Source organism: Pseudochaenichthys georgianus, chromosome 15 (assembly GCF_902827115.2).
Source record: "Pseudochaenichthys georgianus chromosome 15, fPseGeo1.2, whole genome shotgun sequence".
NCBI classification, from domain to species: Eukaryota; Metazoa; Chordata; class Actinopteri; order Perciformes; family Channichthyidae; genus Pseudochaenichthys; species Pseudochaenichthys georgianus.
In genome coordinates, this window is record NC_047517.1 from 17,201,523 (window position 1) to 17,222,617 (window position 21,095).

The 21,095-nt window shown below is 41.7% G+C and overlaps 1 protein-coding gene across 2 annotated transcripts in view; it reads left to right on the top strand.

Annotated features, from left to right (window-relative positions):
• Positions 1-574: 574 nt before the first annotated feature.
• Positions 575-21,095, top strand: part of egln1a (egl-9 family hypoxia-inducible factor 1a) — a 38,142-nt gene continuing 17,621 nt past the window's right edge. The window contains exon 1 of one of the 2 annotated variants that reach the window (XM_034100450.2): positions 575-1,593. In XM_034100450.2, coding sequence (XP_033956341.1) covers positions 895-1,593 — 699 coding nt within the window. In that variant the 5' untranslated portion in view covers positions 575-894. The remainder of the gene's footprint in view (positions 1,594-21,095) is intronic. The other variant, XM_034100451.2, reaches the window with a different exon arrangement.

Below are 21,095 nucleotides of genomic sequence, written 5' to 3' on the forward strand. Positions count from 1 at the left end.
CATTTAAAAGTTAAAACAAGTATAAGTAAATCATCTGCTAAATATTCTTTAGCAACGACAATAAAATCACCCATCATGCAGGATATTCCATTTCAGATACATTGTATATAATGTGTATATTGTTGGATATAGGCATTTGTGTGTAAGTAGCATTGTAATCAGCTAGTTTTAGGGTGGAGCTAAATTTAAATATTCTATTATGTTGGGTAGTTTATACAAAAGCAATAATTCAAATTTTGTGGATATATAGGGTAGCATACACTTGAAGAAGCTCACTACAAATAGCTTTTAAAAATGTTGCCCATGTTACACACTACTATTTGCACTTGTGTAATTTTCACTACCACCCAACTGTCGGTGAACATGATCACAGAGAACTGGACAGATATAAAAAAGATTACATTTATGACTCTTTTATTTATTGACCAGACTTTCACACACATAGGTGAGGCAAGGACATGCTCCATATATTCCCCTGAATTGACAGATTAACTGTTTCCACGTGGTGTAGTTCCATTTTATAAACCATCATTTGTCTGACAGCCCCCGAAGGCATCGCGACAGGGGCGGGGCTTGAGTGTGTACGTGAGAGAGACCAGCAGAGCACACACGGAGCGGCGCCATGCACTGCCCTCGGACCGACAGCTAGCCCTCTGAAGAGCCCGACCCAGCCCGAAATGTTCGGTCCAGGGCTCCCGTTGTTGAATTATTTCACTGATACAAGATATAAAGAGGGAGTACGTGTTATACTATGGCGGGGTTTTGATTCTTACTTTTCCGTATCGCTCGGTGTAGCGTGGCAACGGCAGGGGATCGTTTCCAAAGTTGTCGGTTAGCAGGGCGCGTGTGAAGGATCGGAATTAAAGGCGCAGTGCACCCGCTGTAGCTACAAACATGGAGAAGCAGCAGAGCGATTTGGAACGAGAGCGACAGTACTGTGAACTTTGTGGGAAAATGGAGAACCTCCTTAAGTGTGGTAGGTGCCGGAGCTCCTTCTACTGTAGTAAGGAGCACCAGAAACAGCACTGGAAGAAACACAGGCTAATGTGTATGGACAAGGCGCAGCTTCCCAAACAGAAACCCGAGCAGCCTGCGCCTTCGGGGGACGACGAGGCACAGGAGAAAGACCGGGAAAAGACAAGCCCCGAAGATGAGGACAGTGTGTCTTTATCACAAAACTCAAACACAGAATCACCCGGAGACGGTGACGGACCGGGAGAGGTCGTGTCCAACAACACCGCCACACCTAATGGACAAACTAGCTCATCTCCTCAGAAACTTGCCATGGAGTACATAGTCCCGTGTATGAACAAGCACGGTATCTGTGTGGTGGACAACTTTTTAGGAGCAGAGACTGGGCTTGGCATTTTGGATAATGTTAAAGCTCTGCACAAAACGGGCAAGTTCACAGACGGACAGCTGGTCAGTCAAAAAAGCGACTCTACTAAAGACATCCGAGGGGACAAAATCACGTGGATAGAGGGGAGGGAGCACGGCTGCGAGAAGATCCGCTTTCTGATGAGTCGTGTGGACGACCTGGTCAGACATTGTAACGGCAAATTGGGAAACTACACAATAAATGGAAGGACGAAAGTAAGTATTGCAGGTGAAAACACACAGCCAGCACTTTGAATGTAGGCTTCTTTTTTTCTACGCCAGTGGTTTGCAGTGTTGTCCCTCAGGAGCCAGATTTATGCTGGTCTGCTGAATTACACCTGTCACACAGCAAGGTGGTTAAACACCCACAGTAGACTGGCTGTATAGGACTAAATGAAGAGTAAGTGTTGAAGGCATCTGACAGTGTTGAAGAATCAGGCATTTCCATTCTGTCACCAAGGTACCATTACTTTCAATATCTGGGTTATGTTTGCTAATTAGACTTGACCTTAGGTGTAAGAGGCTAGTGAGTCCTCTAACTCCAGGTTAAAGCGTGGCTAATTCCCTGATGGATTATTTTCTCAACACATCATTCTGTCCATTAATACACTAGGGCTGCTGAAATTAGATTTTTTTTTTTAATGTTAAATTAATTTGCACAACACATGCATCACATGTTGCTGCGGCACCATTAGGGACACAAGATTGGTGATGCCAGACACATCCAACTAGTACATTACTTACACCTGAACTAATATGCAATAATCCATAGTTTTGATGGATTACGTCAGAAACTGCTTCCACTGAAAGCAAATCAAATCAAGTTTTATTTATATAGCACATTTATAAACGATTTTTGGTCGAGCCAAAGTGCTGTACATATAATAAAAATAGCCTACAGTAGAGACACGTTACAGCAAATACAACAGCACAGATTGTTCAGAATATCAGTATGAGAAAAACGACACCCTCTATCCTTAGACCCTCACATCGTACAAGGAAAAACTTCCTGAGAAAACCCACAGTTTAAGGTGAAAAAATGGGAGAAACCTCAGGGAGAGCATCAGAGGAGGGATCCCTCTCCCAGGGCGGGCAGACGTGCAATAGATGCCGTGTGTAAATCGAAGAGATAATACATTTTACAGCATATAGACCGAATGTTAGGAAATGCATGTGTCTGTAATAAGAAGATGAATCCACGAGGATGTCAGCTACAATCCTGTCGAAGCCATCAGGGAAGCAGCATGACGAGACCCAAGGCAGGACCGCACAGACAGGTTCAGCCACGACCCGAAGTCCACGACTTAATCCAGAACTCAGGATAGAGGATCCAAGACGCAGGACTACAGCAAGAGGATCAGCCTCGACTCCGGTTCCCGGCGTAGATATAGATACAAAACAAGAAAAAAGATTTGGCTGGGTTAATCGGAACAAGAGAATACACAGACACAGACAGAGAGGGGAAAGGTCATTGGATAAAAGTTATTCTTGATAACCCTCTAGAAAGATCTCAGGAACTTCCCCACTCAATCTATCAAGACCCGAGCAGTTCTATTAGATATAAGATAAGAAACAGAGATAGGGAGCACAACAACAAGTAAAGCAAGGAGGAGTTCCTGTAATATGCATTTTTATAGCGGCAGGTTTATGACGAACAGAGGTGTGTCATCAATAACATGAGTCAATGCTTGATAACATTTTTAATTAAATCAATATTTTCACAATTATATTTTATTCATACCTTCATACCCATTCAGACCTGCACACATTTTTCTCATTATTGAAATACAGCTAAAACCAATGAATAATTTCTCGAGAAATGTTACTAATACTATTTATTTTTAAATTCATTTTTCACCCTGCTCTCAGAATAATCCAATGCAGTTAGTTAGCTGGCAGCACACATTACAGCTTCCCAAATAACCATAATGTTGAAAAAGCAACAAACCTTATAACTGTATAACACACTGCGCAGGTTTTCACATTTTACCAATCCAATAAACACATCCGGCAGCTTAATGCAAATACACATACTTTTGAAAATGGTATTTATTACATGATATATTAATGCTTTCATTCTTATTATTGTAGAGTAATGAGATGTTTGTAAGGAAGCTGTAGCCATCTGGCAAATCCTGTGAGGATCGTGAGCGTGTCGGCACTCGGCAGTATGAAGTGTGTAAAGTTGAACTGTGCTGCTGAATCATCTATATAGAGACTGACTGTCACACCTAACCTGGGCGTAGAGAGAGAGCTGTACAAAGTGTTGCTGCAGAGGTAAATGCAGTTCAATACCACGCACAGCGGCATTCCTATGTTGACAGGAAGACCGGTGTGTCTCTAGGTTGGCAGTGTGAAGGAGAGGAAACTGTGGACAGCTTTTGTTTCAATGAGACATGTTTCTCAAAAGCCATAAGTAGTTTCATTTTCATTCTGAGACAATGAGCAGTATCATTTAAAAGTTGTCCTAACACCCTGGTAGTTATCTCTAACCGTTACTCTGCTGTGTGCTGTTCTTAAAAAGAAGCCTGCGTCAACCCAAAGCAATTTCAACCATGCTCCAGCTCGGCTGTTGGGTTGCGTGCGACCCTCCTTTTAACCAGATCTGATCACCATGACCTTGTGACATGAGACTGACCCCCCAGTAGATGAGCTGCTCCCTGCTCCCCCCTCTTCTCTCCTCTCCTGGGGGAAATACTCTGACTGTTACTATGTCATTATTTCCCTGAATAGAAAGCTGAATCCAATTTCTAATGCTCGTGTTTTATTGAAAAACATTCACACAGCGAGCTCAAGATAATGCGCTCTAATTCTAATAAAGTTGTAGAACTTTATAGACCCTGTGGGGTTTTTGAAGATAGGCATGGTATGACCTTGGCAAATGGTTAGTGTAGAGCAGGGGTGCCCAACCTTTTTTGAACCGAGAGCTACTTTTAAAGTTGCCAGTCTGCTGAGATCTACCAGTCCAAATAGAGAGGTGTAGCCATTACTGACAGCCTACTACCAAGTAAATACACACTACTTGTATAAAACTGACCTTTAATACTCCATAAAATACTGCAGATCCTTTATTTTACCTCTTTCTAATCTACACACATACAAGTATTTAACTGAAGTTACACAACAGTGTTGTTGATCCAGAGTTGGAGTTTATTCACACGTCACTACTAAAGTGGGTAATGTTTTCAAGAAACATTGAACAGTGCCGCCACATATGACACAGGAAAAAAGAAAATACTCTGAACCCTTTCTTTGCCATGATATAAAAATAGTGTTGCTACAAAAGTATACATTCGGCTTACTAATAAGACAACTCAGATCTGAAGCTACGCAGGAATCTGCTGCCAAAGTGCAATACAAAAGACAACATTAATAGAATCAAACCCTTTTTTTGTTGCATTTTAGTAGAATATAAAAAGAAATGCCTTTTTAAAATAGGATGCAAGCAACACTAGTTTCTTAACCTGAATTGATGATAGACTATAATCAATTTAAGTTTGCATTCTTATACCATTTTGTACAATAATTATTAGGGATGCACGATAATTATCGGCCCGATAATTATCGGTCTGATATTAGGAATTATGACGTCATCCCGATAAACCCGATACCAGTATTAATAGCCCCGATAATATACAATATATTTTTTGGGTAGAAAAAAAAGAAAATACTGCGGTGTGAGTGGATTGGGATGAGGGGCGCTTGTTTTTCACTCGGCTCCTCCCGTTTTGCCAGTACTGTGGTATTAGTGGTTTAGGAAGAGGGGAGTTCTTCACAAATCCAGCGCTCCCTAATACTTCGAACCTGATCAGTCACCTGAAACATCGCCATCGCTACGATGGTGTGTTAAAAGCGTATGAAGACAATAATACAATACAAAGTGTGTGTGTCTGCGCGCGCGTTGGAGCCATGTGCAACTCAAGGCATATGCTCGAACCGGAGCAGCCTGGACGCTGCAATCATGTTGCTGAGTGTGCTGACTTTTCGTACAATGTCCCACTGTCTGGCTTCCTGCATAAAGTCAAGTGCTCGGCACAGTTGTGGCGAAATGTCGCTCCTCTGTTGTCATTTAAACAACTCCTTATATCCGTTAGCGCAGCTAGCTAGCACCAGATGCTAACAACAACAACAATGCACGTAAGGTCTCTCTCTCGCTCGCTCGGACCACACATACACACACCCTCCCGGTCCTCCAGATGGCCAGTCGGTGCCTGCCGGTGAGCGTGGAAGTGTGGTCTGCCACAAGCGGGCGGCAGGAGCGGGGCTGTCAGCATCAGCTTGTAGATGGTATTTTAAACTCGATGCGCTCTGAAACTACGGGGCGGCCAAGGTAAAAAAATACACATGCGTTAATCGCGTTAAAATAATTAGTGGCGTAATTTTTTTTTTTGTTATCGGTATCGGTCTTGAGAAGCAGGAAGTTATCGGTATCTGTATCGGTTTCAGAAAACCAATATCGTGCATCCCTAATAATTATAATGAATAAGTTCAAACAAATTAAAACTTACAGCTGATTAATAACGGTATCTAACTTGAGTTTTTATTATATCAAAAACCTGTTGAAATGCTTCTGTTATTTTCACTGTCCCCCAAAAATCGCGTCGGCAGCCTCCAGGAAAGCTTCTTTCACAACTTCGCCGTCTTTGAAAGACTTCATGTGTTTCGCAAGAACGTGACTGACACAATAAGATGCTATGGTAGCAGCCTTGCTCTTGTTGTTGGGCCTGGTGAAAATGGACTGCTGTGCATTTAGCTGTCCTCTCAGGCCCCTCCCCTTTTGGGAGCGTAGGGCAGAATTAGGAGAGAATTCCGTCTCGTAGCGTTTGTGCACTGTTTTGAAATGCTGCTCCTAAATTTACCCTTCTTCGATAAAGCCATTCTCGCATTGCAGATGAGACAGATGGACTTTGAATTGGAATAGATACAAAAATGATCACCCTCCCATTCGGAGTGAAAATGATATATTTTGGGCTTTTTTGCTTCAGTCATAATTGCGGTCTTGTTTGTGTGCGGACTGTCACTCCCGTTGACACGGAGAACGTCAGCGAAATAGTGCCCACTGCCCACCAGCCACGCCCCGACACATGGGGTCACGCCGGCCAATCACAAAGCTTTGGTGCGTTCATGTGCATTATTCTGGCACGGGAAGATTATGTTATAGGACATTAACGATAAAACAGAATATTGTTGTTCTATTTTTAGACACATCTCGCGATCGACTGGGAATCTCCCCGCGATCGACTGGTTGGGCACCCCTGGCGATCGACTGGTTGGGCACCCCTGGCGATCGACTGGTTGGGCACCCCTGGTGTAGATGATCAGCGCAAAAAGTTAAAAGGATTAGGATTAGCGAATAAAGACCACTACTACTGGACACTAAACTACCCCCACTCAGGGCGGTCACTGTTTTATATTTGTTACTTTACCATATCATGTTCTGTTATCACAGTGCTTGACATTTAAGGGATCAAGCCGTGATGAATAACGCACATTGGATGAAGCCTGCGGCCTCTGCTTACAGCAGAAAAAATTATCACAAAACATAAAAGATTTTTTGGGGTTTTTTAAATTATTATTAAACTGTGAATAATGTATTCACTCAAATAAATATAAAATAAACATTAGGGTGCAGCATTCCGAGAGGAGCTGTGGATTATTGTTGATTAATGCATCAGTGTTTCTTAGGGTCAAAAACACTAAACTCACAACTTAAAATGAAAGCATTTAGTTTATTTAATGAAAGAGCACATGTCCAATGTGAAAAGTGACAGTAGATATAGATTAGTTGCAATTTGGTGCTATATATATATAAAAAAAAAAAAAGATTAAAATGATTTTTAAACATTTTCTATAAACACCTTGAATTTCAGGGGGGGGCGTGGGGATCCCTTGGCAGAGTAGGGGAAACACTGGTACTTCTTTCAATTTTAATCCAAGGTACATTAGTGCTTTCATCAATCCAGTTTTTCAAGGCTCGAAGCGTAAAGGAATAATAAAGAGTGAAACATTTTTATAAATTGAAACAAAAAGGACATTTTTAAGCAAGCGGTATGTTTCGAAGTAGATCCACGCGGCTGGCCAGTGAGTCACACCTACCGCCCGAGTTGCCTTGGCAAACACGCCTGGACTGTAACCAGGGAAAATCAGAATGACTTGTACAAATGGAGGGCCGCCAGTATCAATGACTCAAAGGGAAACAACACAATGTAAGCACAGTTAGCTTTTGGATAGATAGAGGAAAAACATTTTGCCCAAATAGTTATTTAAGGTCATTGTTTCCTTTTCCCCTTTTCACTTGATAACATTGTGAGAAGTCGCAGGCAGCAGGACATGTTTGTTTCTCTGCAGCTCCAGCCTGTTGAATGCTTGCTGATGCCATTATAACATTATCAAGCAACATATAAAGAAGTGTGTGTAGCCGCGACACGATTATCCTGTCACAGACTCGCTGTTCCCCTCTCAAAGTTAGTATGTCCAGCATGTTAAATAGTAGCCTGCTATGCCGAGGCTGCATAATAAACATTCTTACTGTTAGTGTACAACGCTAGTATTTATACAGTCATGTGGCATATGTAACATGATAACTATGATTAGCATGCCGTTTTGTAGTCAGGATTAGATGTACTATTCTTCCGTCCATCAGGGACTAGGTCTACTATTGATGGTTGTTGTCTTTGTGAAACTGATGCACAGGTACCCAGTCTAATACCACATTACACCCAGTTTGTGATTGTCTCAAGATATAGATATAGATGGGTGTTTCACGTTTTTGAGTACTCAAGTATTTGGAAAATAATGTATTGTAAGAATAGCGTCTGAAATGAACACCCAAGCCACAATTAGCGTTGGCGTACCTCTCTGTGCTGCACAGACTGTAGAGGTGAGCCAACATAAAGAAACATCATATCCACAAATATTCAGACTTGATGCAATAATGACAGTCCCTTCATATGTTGGCTGCCCACACTGGACAGTGCCATATAATAGACTCTGTTGCATACATGTCAACTCACAAAAGGACTTAAAAACCATTTAACAATGCTATTACTGTAATAAAAATGTACCTCTTATTGTAATTATTGATGAGTAAAAGCAAGAATGTTATCTGGACCTTCGTTGGTTAACACAGTTAATTAATGACCTGACAAATCAAGGCATATTTATTTATTTATTTAGGGAGGTGTGCCATCTAAGCTAATTTACCGATGGCCCAGAGCCCAATAGAGATTGCCCTGAAAAATGCGCGCGGACTCCCCCTAGAAAATTTAGATTTTTGCAGGTCTTAGATGCTGTCTGGTGCATTCTCTAGACTGAATTATAAGATGAACCACCACAATATTATATTGTTCAATTTTATTCTTCATTTCACTTGTTTGTTTGTTCTTGTTTGTGTTTTCTCGCTTGCATGCCCTGCATAGCTATAAGAAATACTTAAGTTGTTGGTCAAAACACTTTCCATCTGGGAAGGCAAGTGCCTTCCCAGATGTAAAAAAGTAAAAAACATTACATTCAGTTATAACTGCCAAAACAAACATTATTTACACTATTATGGCCCCTGTTAAAAATGTTTGTAATGTTAACTACTGTAAATTGGTCGAACGAATGCCTCCTCATCCGGAAGCTGACCGAGCAGACCCGAGCAGCAGTCGAGAGGAGCCGAGCGCATCCGCGAAGCACACAAAATGGCTACGTCAGAGTTCCCGTTAGCCGGCAAATCTAAATCTCATAATAATAATAATAATAATAATCTCTCAAAATAATTTCCCTTTAGCGCAATACCACTTCAGTTGCGCCACTTATGTGACAGACAAGAAGAGTATGTGACAGACAAGAATAGTCAACTCTAATGTCTAACACTTAATGTGGAGAAAGAGATGTCCTGTATGGGTTGATTGTGCGTTGATCTGTTGGTAATGCCTCGGGGTTCCGGTGGGCATGTAAACAAATGCATAATGCTGCGCTATACTTTGTGGCCTCATCCAGTTGCATAGCGACACTTATTGTTTAGGTGTCTTTTAATAAGCAGGTAGTCATATCATTAGCTAGAACTAGCTGCATCTGATCGATATGGACATAAACGCGAGTGAAGTCTAATCTGACGGGAGAGAGAGATCAGCTGCTGCTGACGAGTCGAGACTCGACACGCAGCTCTGCATAACCACATGCAGCGGTGAGCGGAACAAAACACACACTTCAGGTTAGAATATCACACGTAGCTATTTTAATTACCTCTCAAACTACCTAAACTAGTTATAGATATGTTTAGTTTTACTGATTGATTGATTGATTGATTTGCGAGTTGCATATGATCTGGTAAGATAGCAGGGTTTCCCACACATAGACTTTACTTGGGCGGGCCGTCCAGGTATATTAACGGCCGCCAAAGTATAATTTGCGAGCTATTTAGGTTTATTGTTTAAATCCGTCCACGAGCACAACGGCATCTGCAATCCCTCGCTCGATCGCGTGAAGGGTCTGCTTTATGCGCTCCTCACGTAACCCTTCTGCGTGCTCACTAGCGCACCTCTCCCCCCCCCCCCCCCCGTTCATAAAGTCAAGTACCCCTCAAAAGGTCCGGTTTTAAGGATGCGCACCAAGCAACATCTCCAGGTGCTCCTTTGAGAACCAGGGCAAAAAAGTTATGTGCACCCCTGTGTATAATGTCATGTCATTCAACTCCACCTCACAGCTAGCCACACCTCTTATTTTCAGGAAAAACTGCTGACGGATGGCAATCCTTCTCCCTCCCGACCCCTGTTGTATTTAATAATGAGCAACTTTCTATATTGTTGCATGTTGAGTTATTTGTTGCGTCATTTGCAATGTCGCAAAGCGACTGTGGACATGTGTGCTTTCATTAGGAAGTTGACCGTTGACCTAAATCTTAAGGCTCTAGAGTAAGTCGGCTAGAGGAAGTCATGCGCTGGTGGTCCTTTTGAGGGTTGGAGCCGACTGTACATTATGCTATAGGTTGTGCAAGCCGCTTGTTCTTCCGCCTACTGTACCTGAATGCCACCTTTTTCCTGCTTATTGTTTAACCATCACACCGTTAACAATAAAATACATTTGGGTATTAGTCTGAGCACAGGCTTTCATCATTAATGGTCAGATATTTGCCTGCCCATTACCAGCTCTTCTTTAAAGTGTTTTAATCTTTACCACAGAAGGACAGTAGTCTCATGTGACAAGCTGTGAGGTTGTCTTTTGATAAACGGGAGCTCACAAGCAGTAATAAAGCATCTAATAAAATGTGATTTAATTCAGCTACATTTAATACTAACTTTGAGCACATGTTTATCTCTCCGTTTACTATGCTGTGACTGTCTAAGGAACTCCTGGACGTCATCCAAGTGGGGCTTTGAGAAAGAGGTCTTCTGTTTTTGACTGTTCGCAGCTGTAGAGTTGAAGACAGGGAGGATTTATGGTGGGTAGAGCATGACATAAAAATAATTGTGCATCACAAATACTATTAACAGTAAGTAAGTGATTTAGGATTATGAATAATGCATCGTTTCAATACACATTTCGAAAGATATCGATGAAGTGATTCATCCTAATTGGTCATGTAATAAATGATCCTGTGCCACTCCAGTCTCAGTGAGCTGAAGGTTGGAATGGAGCTGTTGTTACCTGTCTCTGGAACTTTGCTCAAAGTGACACCTCTTGCACACACTTGAACACAACTTTATTGAACTTTGACTCAAAATGATTTTAATATCTATGTATACATTTTTTCAATTGACATTTTTTGCTGTGCTCAGTCTTCTACAACTGGCAACGAGAAAATATCAGTGACTGATCCAATTACAGAGTGAGTTTGCTTGTCACGATGTAGCCATTCACAGTTAGTGCACAAAACAGTCCCAGTACTGCAGATATCTGCTCTGCTAGCTCTTGCTGAATATGAATATAAAAAACAGTGTTGAAGATTAGCTCATGCTCTCATTCTGCCTAATGTATCAGCTTATCTTGTGTGATTTTATAACTTGTCTGAGTTTAAGAGTAGAAGCGGCTGGCTGTTTATACGAGTGGATCCCTGGCCCACGCCTTTACTCAATTCTCTTTCCAGAGTATTTGCGTAATGATACTTGAAACGGCTTGTGTTTCCGCTACAACATGTTACGGGTGAAGGGTAGCGCCGCTGCTGTATACGTACCTCTATTGTTCACAGCCCACAGTAAAGAAGAACATAATAAACTAGGTCATTACTTTGAAAAAAGGGATTTCCTCTAGAGGCAGCACCTCTGTCTAACAGGTTAAACAGTGAGCTATCCCGGGCTGGGCCCAAACCGCCTCAGTTCCCACATTCCCCTGTGCTGTAAGGTCTCCATCCCGACTGTTTGTACCCGTGTTTGGATAAGCATCTCTTCTGTAAAGTGAGCAGACCCCTTGCAGCTTTTCTTTTTTCGCTCTACCCAAGATCATGGCTCACACCAGTGTGCAAACCGGGGATGCACTGATGGCAGCACTGAAGTGATCGCTGTACAATAGCTGCCCACTGCTTCTAGTACTAGACTCCTGGTACGAGGATGGGTTAAAAGCAGAGAACACATGTCACTGTGTGTTCTGTGTGCTCTGCATGTGAGACCATTAAAGAGGGTTTCATCCCTCAGATTCTATCTATCTATCAGGACAAACCATTATTTGAAGTTTTGTTTGGATTTTGTTGTTTGACAGCTGCCCTATTCAAACCCCCAAACTACCAGTGGTGAGCAGAATAAAGGCAATGCTTGATAAAATATGTAGTGTTGCTGTTATGATCAACAGTTTAGGAACTCATGATTGTAATTCTCTTATATATATTTAATTTATATAGCGCTTCTCATCTGCCAAGACAAATCTCGAAGTGCTTCACAACAAGGGATACTGATACGCTTTGAGATAATAAAAGACAAATAATTGTAATAATAATAATAAGAAATCAAAAAATAAAATATAAAATAGAGTACAAAAATAAAAGTCGGAGATAGCGATAAAAATGGCAGTACTCCAGGTGTACCATGCTCAAAGTTTATTGGAAGGCCTGCCGAAAGAAGAGGGTCTTAAGGCCGGTTTTGAAGACCTCGGTGGAAGGGGCAGATCTCTTAAAACATTTTCAATGAATCACACACTTAAAAATGTTATGAATTGACAAAATAATGATTTTGATATTTCTCCTTTGCACAGTATTAGTAAGTAATTTTTCACAAAAGTATTTTCTTATAGCGTACCTCAGGAATGTGTTTTAGTCACATTACACTTTACAAATGTTTGTTATCATGGTCGCACAGGGGCACCATGTCATGTCTCTAGTTTTTGCTGTTCCAAGTGTTGGAGGCAATAACATGCCATCAGCTCTATTGTTAACAAAAAAAACATTTACTACATTGTATATGCACGTCATTACAGAGGATTCTATTCAACATGTTGGATCTTAATGATTCACACATTGTGAATGGATAAACACTGAATGTAAAACATGTTTTTTGTTGACAAGAAAACCTCATAAGGAGGCTGATCTCATGTAAGCGATTGGACATTTATTTCTGCGTAATGGAGCTGAAACGGAAGTTATGGTGGCTTCTTGCATGGGAACAGCAATGGTTTATAGTAAGCTTGAACCAACGGTAAACATTAGGTAAAGCATCTATGTATTAAGCTGCTCAGTTGGTGAAGTGAGTTATCAACAAGGTTGGGGGTTTGACTATTAAACTCCTGGCAGCCTTTCATAGTCTCTTTGAGCAAGACACTGAACCCCAACTTCTCCCGATGTTCAGGCTAGTGTCATTCATGACAGCTCCACCACCATCAGTGTGTGTAGGCTGTGAGATATGACAGAGTGGTGAATGAACACGATGGAAAACAGAATGAATGCAGTGCATGGAGATCCCAGGTACAAAACTCTTTGTTGCATGTTGGCCTTTATTTGACAGGACAGTGTGGATATGGGGAGGTGAGATAAAGAGACATGGGTATCAGGTTATCCCGCAAAAGGGCATTTATGCCCCGGCCACACGAGGACGAAAACGGTCGTTTGCGTTACTGTTTAGTGTCATATAGACCGTTCGGCCACACGAGGACGACCGAATACGGCACTAAACGACTGCGGAAACGATAACGGGTCCCAAGGTGGATAGAACGGTATACGCAACACTCTGGGGGGTCAAACGGCTCCGTGTGTGCGCCCTATACGATCATTTTCTGATAATGATGCGGCAATAGCCCCGCCTCTCCCCACCTCTGCTGCTCACCCCCGCATCAAAGTAAACTGCACACTGAATTCAGATTATTTATCTTTCTTATATAGACATAAACGCGAGTAAAGTCTAATCTGACAGGACGGAGACACCTCTCAAACTAGTTATAAATATGTTTATTTTTACTGTCGGCCGGGTCACTGATTACTGGATGAGCTGCTGCATGAGACAGACACTGGCGCTGTCCGAAGAGAGGAAGGAAAAAGAGAGGCTCCGTGTATTTTATTATTATATTATATAGATTCGTTATTCATTTGTTTTAAAGCTCAATAAATAACAAAGGCCTTAAAGGCAGCTAAAGTGGTGTTGAGGCTTGCCCTTTGCGTCCGACCATATTGCTCTAGCGACAACAGGGCTGTGTCTTTAAACCTTTTGACACACTTTTATAAATCATTTGATTTGATAATGGAATTTGTATTATTTATGATTCTGTGGCAGTCGTGACAAAACTGCAAGTTTGCCACAGTTGGCCATTGGAAGCAGAAACACTCCACAGTATCACTCATTAAACATATGGTAGAGGTTTGCATTTTGGGCAAGGGATGGACATTCTTATAAGACAGCCTTGGTTAAATCACTGATTGTGTAAAAAGCATCATTATGTAATGCTACGGCAGCTGGTCTGGAGTTATTGTGCGTGCCTGCTAAGCGCTGCACTAAAGTGTCACTTTAAGCTTTTCCAATTGTAATAGAAGGTGTTGTGTTACATACAAGATAGTTCCCTTTCTCCTGTGTTTTGAAAACAGTAAGTTATTTAGTTAAAGTGCTGGAATTTTATTTGAATTGATATCAGCCAGTGAATTATATTAACTTGTTACATTGGTGGCATGGAGATATCATTTTTATTGTAACTTAATATCCTTCTTAGGAATTGCAGCTTTTTAATATGAAATGTAAGCTTTGGTTTATGATTAATATTACTCTGTGGAAACACCTGTACACAATCATATTCTGTAACTGAACTGGGAATACTTAATACTACATTTAGCCGTATATCTGTGGGTATAGTCAGGGGTGCACATAACTTTTTTGCCCTGGTTCTCAAAGGAGCAGCTGGAGATGTTGCTTGGTGCTCATCCTTAAAATGAAATAAACCGTAACTTTTGAGGGGGTCTTGACTTTATTTGCCAGACACACGGCACTGAACACACAGAGGTGAACACAGAACACACATGCAGAGGTGAACACAGAACACACATGCAGAGGTGAACACAGAACACACATGCAGAGGTGAACACAGAACACACATGCAGAGGTGAACACAGAACACACATGCAGAGGTGAACACAGAACACACATGCAGAGGTGAACACAGAACACACATGCAGAGGTGAACACAGAACACACATGCAGAGGTGAACACAAGACAGTTTAATTTAATGTATTCATTTATTTAACAGGGACAGTGCACATTAATGAACATTTCTGTAAACGTGCCAGAGTTAGCCAAGAGGCTATTTTTCATCTGTAGTCCCTGGACAGATTTTAAAAGTCAACCTAAAACACATTTCATTTTAAACAAGTAAATACAATACATTTAAAACATGCAACAGACATTACTGGGATACTTAAATAAAACAATTTAAAATACAGAAGATTAAAACAAAACAAACAAAACAAAATAACACGTTAAAACACAGGCGGTGGATTGTAAGGAGCAGAAGATTGGGTCAGTGTTGGCAGAGCTGATTCCTCACTAACCATATTTTGAGTTTTGATTTAAATAAAGTGATTTAAATAAAGTGAATGGTAATGTGGTCTCTGGTTGGAGGTGGGATTGAGTTCCATCGCTGAGCAGCTTTAACAGAAAATGAAGACTGACTGAAATAACTTTTTCTGAGTGGAATAATGCAATCTCCTCTCGCTGCACCTCTTGTTATCCTAGTTGCAGTTGTGCGTATGTTAATAAACTGTCTAAAAGGAGGTGAGGTAAGGCCGTTGACAATCTTGTAAAAAAGGCAAGCATTTGCATGTTTAATGAGCTTTTCCCAGCTTAGCAAGTTGTATTTTTGGAGTATTGGGCAGTAATGCGAAAAAACAGATTTTTTTGTCCAGTATTTTGAGTGTTTGTTTGTACAATGACTCCAGTGGTTTTAATGTTGTTGTACTGGCATGTGCCCAGGTAGATAAACAGTAGGTGATGTGTGAGAGAACCATAGAGTGTGTGTACATCAGAGATGCCTCAATTGACATGTAATCTCTGGTGAACACAAGACAACATTAGCACGACCAGTAATCCTACAAGCTGTCATATACCCTCCTGACTGTTCTCCTCTTTGTCTTCCTCTCTGTTCTCCTCACTGTTCTCCTCTCTGTCTTCCTCACTGTTCTCCTGACTGTTCTCCTCTCTGTCTTCCTCTCTGTCTTCCTCTCTGTTCTCCTCACTGTTCTCCTGACGGTTCTCCTGACTGTTCTCCTCTCTGTCAGACATGGTAGCTGATGATGTAGGCCCTCTTTCTCTCTGGTTGAGTCTGTGATTAGATGCTTGCATCCACAAGTCAACAGCTGGTTTTGGGTCGAAAGTCTCTGTTGTCATCTTAGACAAGTGGATGTAATCAAATAAGTATGTGAACATAACCAATAACCTACCATAGCCAATAAGAAATGAATGTAACTTATTTTATCATATCTTATTTTACCTTAACATTTATTTATTTATGCATTTTTTTTTTTATCTTTCCAGTTTTAAAGGATATTTTTGGTTTACTGTCCTATAGTATACATTGGAATGATTTCAAACCTGTTTATCCCAATAATTATAAAGGAGTGCCTTGAAAATATGTGTTTACATAAATTGTGATCAAAACGTTTGAGACCCACTGAGATAACTTAGACTAAAGTGAACTATCTAAACACTCAGAGTCAATAGGCGCGTTCACACCGCAGTACTTTTCCCACTTTAGTTCCGATATAGTTCCGAAATGTTGCGTTCACACCAAAAAGAGCCGGAACTAAAATTAGTTAATGAGAACCTTTTTACCCCCTTTTTTACCCTTTTACCCCTTACCTGCTAGAGAGCAGGGACTTTCGTGGGAGAAAAAGGTTCCTATGTCTGATTGGCTGGGCCGATTGCAAACCACGCCCCGTAAAACTCCCAAAAAGTGTTGTGAAGCCGCCATTTTATTATCCTCGCATTAGCATTATTAGCATTAGCCCAGCGCAGAAACGCAGAGAGACTAACTTATGGCAACACAAAATAAAACATGGGAGCGGTGGAGATGAGGAGGTGTCGGCGTTCTGGCGATTTACTCGGAAGGCTTCAGTAGAAGCTGCTGGGAGTCCCAGCAGCTTCTACTGAAGCCAGTCCACAACTCCGGGGACTTCCGGCCGGGAACTTTGGGCGGCAGTATACGCCATGAAGTGGTTTGCGGCCTGCCAGTAAACCCAAAGCAGAAGAAGAAGAAGTGACGTCAGCGGCTTCATTTGCCTAATCCTCCCCCAGGGATTTATTCCGGTGTGAACGCAATCTGTATTTAGTTCATGAGAACTAAAGAGTTCTCATGAACTAAGTTCTCATGAACCTTTTGCGGCTTTCACACCAGCGCTTTTCCCTTTCTAGCTCCGAGCTAGAGCTTTTCTGGTTCAGCTCCGGTTTCCCTTTTCTGCTCCCGCTCTGTGCACACCGCCCAGAGCCCGACTGGTGCTGCCGCTGCTGCGTCATGACGTCACCGTTTACATCGCTGATTTGCTCCCCAACGGCGTTACGGCGCTCACGACAACAACAACAACAACAACAACGGGGAACTGCGTCGGGTCGATGATCGTGTTGCTTTTAATCACACGAAGCCAGATTAAATTAAATAACGACTTCTCCAACCTTATGCTTTTCTCCAGAGAGCCGTGGTTCATTTTTTATTAATGTGTTTCTGCTGCATTTGCCGACCTTTGCCGTGTTGGCTGCTCTTCCACGGGAGTTTATTCTCCCGTTAGCTCCCGGTTAGCTCACACTGCAGCGGCCGCTCTAAAGTATTCACTGTCCGACTCACACAAGCAGTTCCCCTTAAGTGAGTGTGTCAGTCTGAATTGACGCTGTTTGGTATCACAACGCTGTTATGAAAGTTTCTCTGGTATAAAATGGGTGATGTTAGCATAGCAACCGAAGCTAAACTGACTACTTGCTATTGCTATCCTATTGTGGCATAAACCGTTTTCTACAGGCACATTTTACCGGCGTATTTTTATTATGATTCTACTTGTGATAGTCGGACACGACAACCTGTGCAGCCCATGTATTGATTCCATCCGATAGCTGCAATAATACAAAACAACACGTCTGCCTCTCTCCACAATGATCGATAACAGTGAACGGATGGTCAAAGTAAGGTACAAATAAACAGAATCACACGAAGCCTGGTTAGTGTTGCCTGACTTTATAAAGTGTGTTTATAGGCACTACTGCTTGTAGGCAGGCATAACAGTCGACCCATGTCCAGGGGAGGTGGGTTTAGTTTCCTGCACGCCTCGACGTAAGAGAGACGTAAGTGACGCCACCTCTTAGCTCCGAAGCTCTTGCCTCTAGAACAGGGGTCTTCAACTAAAATTCAACGAGGTCCAGTTAGAGAAAATCTCCCCATGCAAAGGTCCGGAACATCAAAATGTCTAACTTGCTTTATGAATTAGTGTGATATGTATTGAAGTGACCTGTAGCTTTATCAACGTCTGCATAATCAGCAACTGACTGCCAATCGAATAAAGAAACAATATTTATTGTCAATTAACATTAAATACTGTGGATATGTGTAATGTTCCTCTCGGGCTGCATTTACAAATAAAATAGAGAAAATAAATAAAATAGCTTTTGAAAATATGTGCATCTTAAAAGTGCTTAATTTTAGATAAATAAAATAAAGTGTAGCAGCAGCTTGAGTGTCCCTTTTTCTTTGTTAACCGTTTCACATCATGACTCAACAGTTTCAGCCGATTATAGAACAATATCAGTCTTTACACATCATAACAATTGAACAGCTTCAAAGTTTCTCTTTCTTTCCCTCTTATATTGCAGTCCATCACTCACTTTGTTTAATTCAGTGTGAGAATTGAGCTTGAGCTTGTCCTGCCAGGAGTTTGTAAATCTGGGCTGACATGGAGTCAAGTTGTACTTTTTACAGTATTACGGCTTCTACAGATGACATTTTTTTTATGGATTTTTTGTCAAAGCACTTAAGCTATTCATTGCTATCGGGATGTTAAGAGCATTCCATGGAATATAACAAAAAGTGTATCTCGAGCCGGTTTCTGAAACTTACCTACCCCACCTTTAAGTTAAAAATCAAGGGTTTTTATTATTCTTTACAGCAGGGGTGGGGAACCTTTTTCCTTTCAATTGTTACAACATCCTCCGAGGGTCGTACACATTATTGAACTCAACCTTTGCTTAAAATATTGAAGTTAAAAGCATCAATCTGGTGCACTTTGAGAGCAACATTAAGAGATCTATGGATACATCTCTCAACATCCATATGAAACAGAACTGTAAGCATATTTTTCTTTTTGGATATTTTACAAATCACTCTCCTTTTAAACTATATTCTTGTTATTTTTAACAACTTTTTTGTTACTGTCTATAGTATTTTATACCAGTTTTTCATTTAGTCTCATTAATAACTATAATGATCATATCAAGGTGTGCCTTAACCTCACTGAGCTGAGGATATTTGAGCCTCTCAGGAGATAGCTCTCTTCCACCTGGTTGTAGAAAAGCTCTTTAAATTCGTTAGCATAGCTAGCTAGCCAGATGCTAATAACAACAGATCGCCACTGTGCTTACAACTGAAGACACAGCCACGCAAACACTGCGGCATGTGTACGGCTCCTTATGGATTATTATCCTTATATGCAATATTTTAAGGGCTGGAGCGGCGTTCCGGTGCTCAGCACTCCTTTCAGACGAGACATATACCACGTGAAGACACGGAAGACAGGTTACGCTCGTGTTGTGTTCAAGGAACCTGTCCTTGGCCAGGAAAAACAGGTACTCGCTTGTTTAATTATTTTTGCGGTCTAGATTTCTTCTTCTTTTGTGAAGTGAGAAGTTGTCCGTCAGTCGAAAACTCTTCGGTTCTCCACGAATTACACAAGTCACCCAAATCAGCGTTAAAAAAGCGGGAGGCGCCGAAAAATCCCCTATTAATGTATTGATTATAGCTCGGGTCCGTATAGGTCTGGGTCCGGATCCGGACCACGGTCCGCCTGTTGCCGACCCCAGCTCTAGACCGACAATTTTTTGGAGCTGGAAGTGAACCGGATTCCGGAGCTAAGAGGCGGCGCCGCTGCGGTGTGAACAGGAAAAACCGGCACTTTTCAGCTCCAGCTCCGAGCCGGAGCTGAAAACGCGTTGGTGTGAAAGGGGCATTTGTGGGAAAAGTACTGCGGTGTGAATCCGCCTCTTTACCTCACTGAGCTGTAGTCATCAGCCTCTCAGTCTGACTGGAGAGGACTCTCCTCCACATCATTGTAAAAACATCTTCTTCTTATATCCGTTAGAGCAGCTAGCACCAGATTCTAATAAAAACAGCGCCGGTACCGGTGCACCCTCCCTCGCTCCCATGCTCACTAGCACTTTGGCTGTGAGCTGCGGGCGCCAGATAAGCCAACATCCCCCATTTTCATCACTTACAGCGCCCATTGTACAGGGCAAATGAAACGTGTAACCGGGGTGAAAAGGGTGTTACATTTACTTAATTATGAATATTGTTACATCAAGGCCGGAAATTTGGATGAGCACCAACGGTCAAAAATGTTTTTTTCCCTCCCAGAGCTGCCAGCGCAGCGCCTCCACAGATCTGGCGCCCTAGGCGAACATCTATAACACCAGTGCTACGGGCCGGCCCTGAGTTCATATGCAACTCGCAAATATCTTTCTCTCTCTCCTCTCTTCTCTCTCCTCTCTTTTCTCTTTTCTCTTCTCCCTTCTCTCTCTTCTCTCTCTCAGTCACTCCTCCCTCTCTCTCTCTCAATGTTGGTACGCAAATGCGCCTTTTTTCAAATGACCCGGTGCTCTTTTTTTGGCGGAGGTGCGCACCAGTTATGTGCAGCCCTGGGTATAATCTCAAATGCAAAATATTAGTCTGACTTCTGCTTGTGTCAATTCATGTTGACGCTGGATTTATTTGAGTTTGGAATTGCTGTTGTCTGAGACAAATTGAGAATCATAAAAAAAAATAAACATCAGCCCACGACTTGTGTGGAACAGATTAGTGTCTCCCAAACAGAGGGAATCACCATATAATCACCACACGGATACTAATGGATATTCATCAAATACCTTTTGAATTTTTAAATGTCTTTCATTCTGCATATCAACAACTGATTATAGTCTGAAATATTGCAGCGACCTTCGGGGTCTTTGTAATGACTGTAACTATCACCGGTCTATTAGCAGTTACATTTTCTCATAACACAAAAATAGATTATAGTTACTGTCTAAAACTAACCCCAGTTCACTCTTGGTCTGTAAATGCCAGTGGGCCTCTGAAGCTGTGC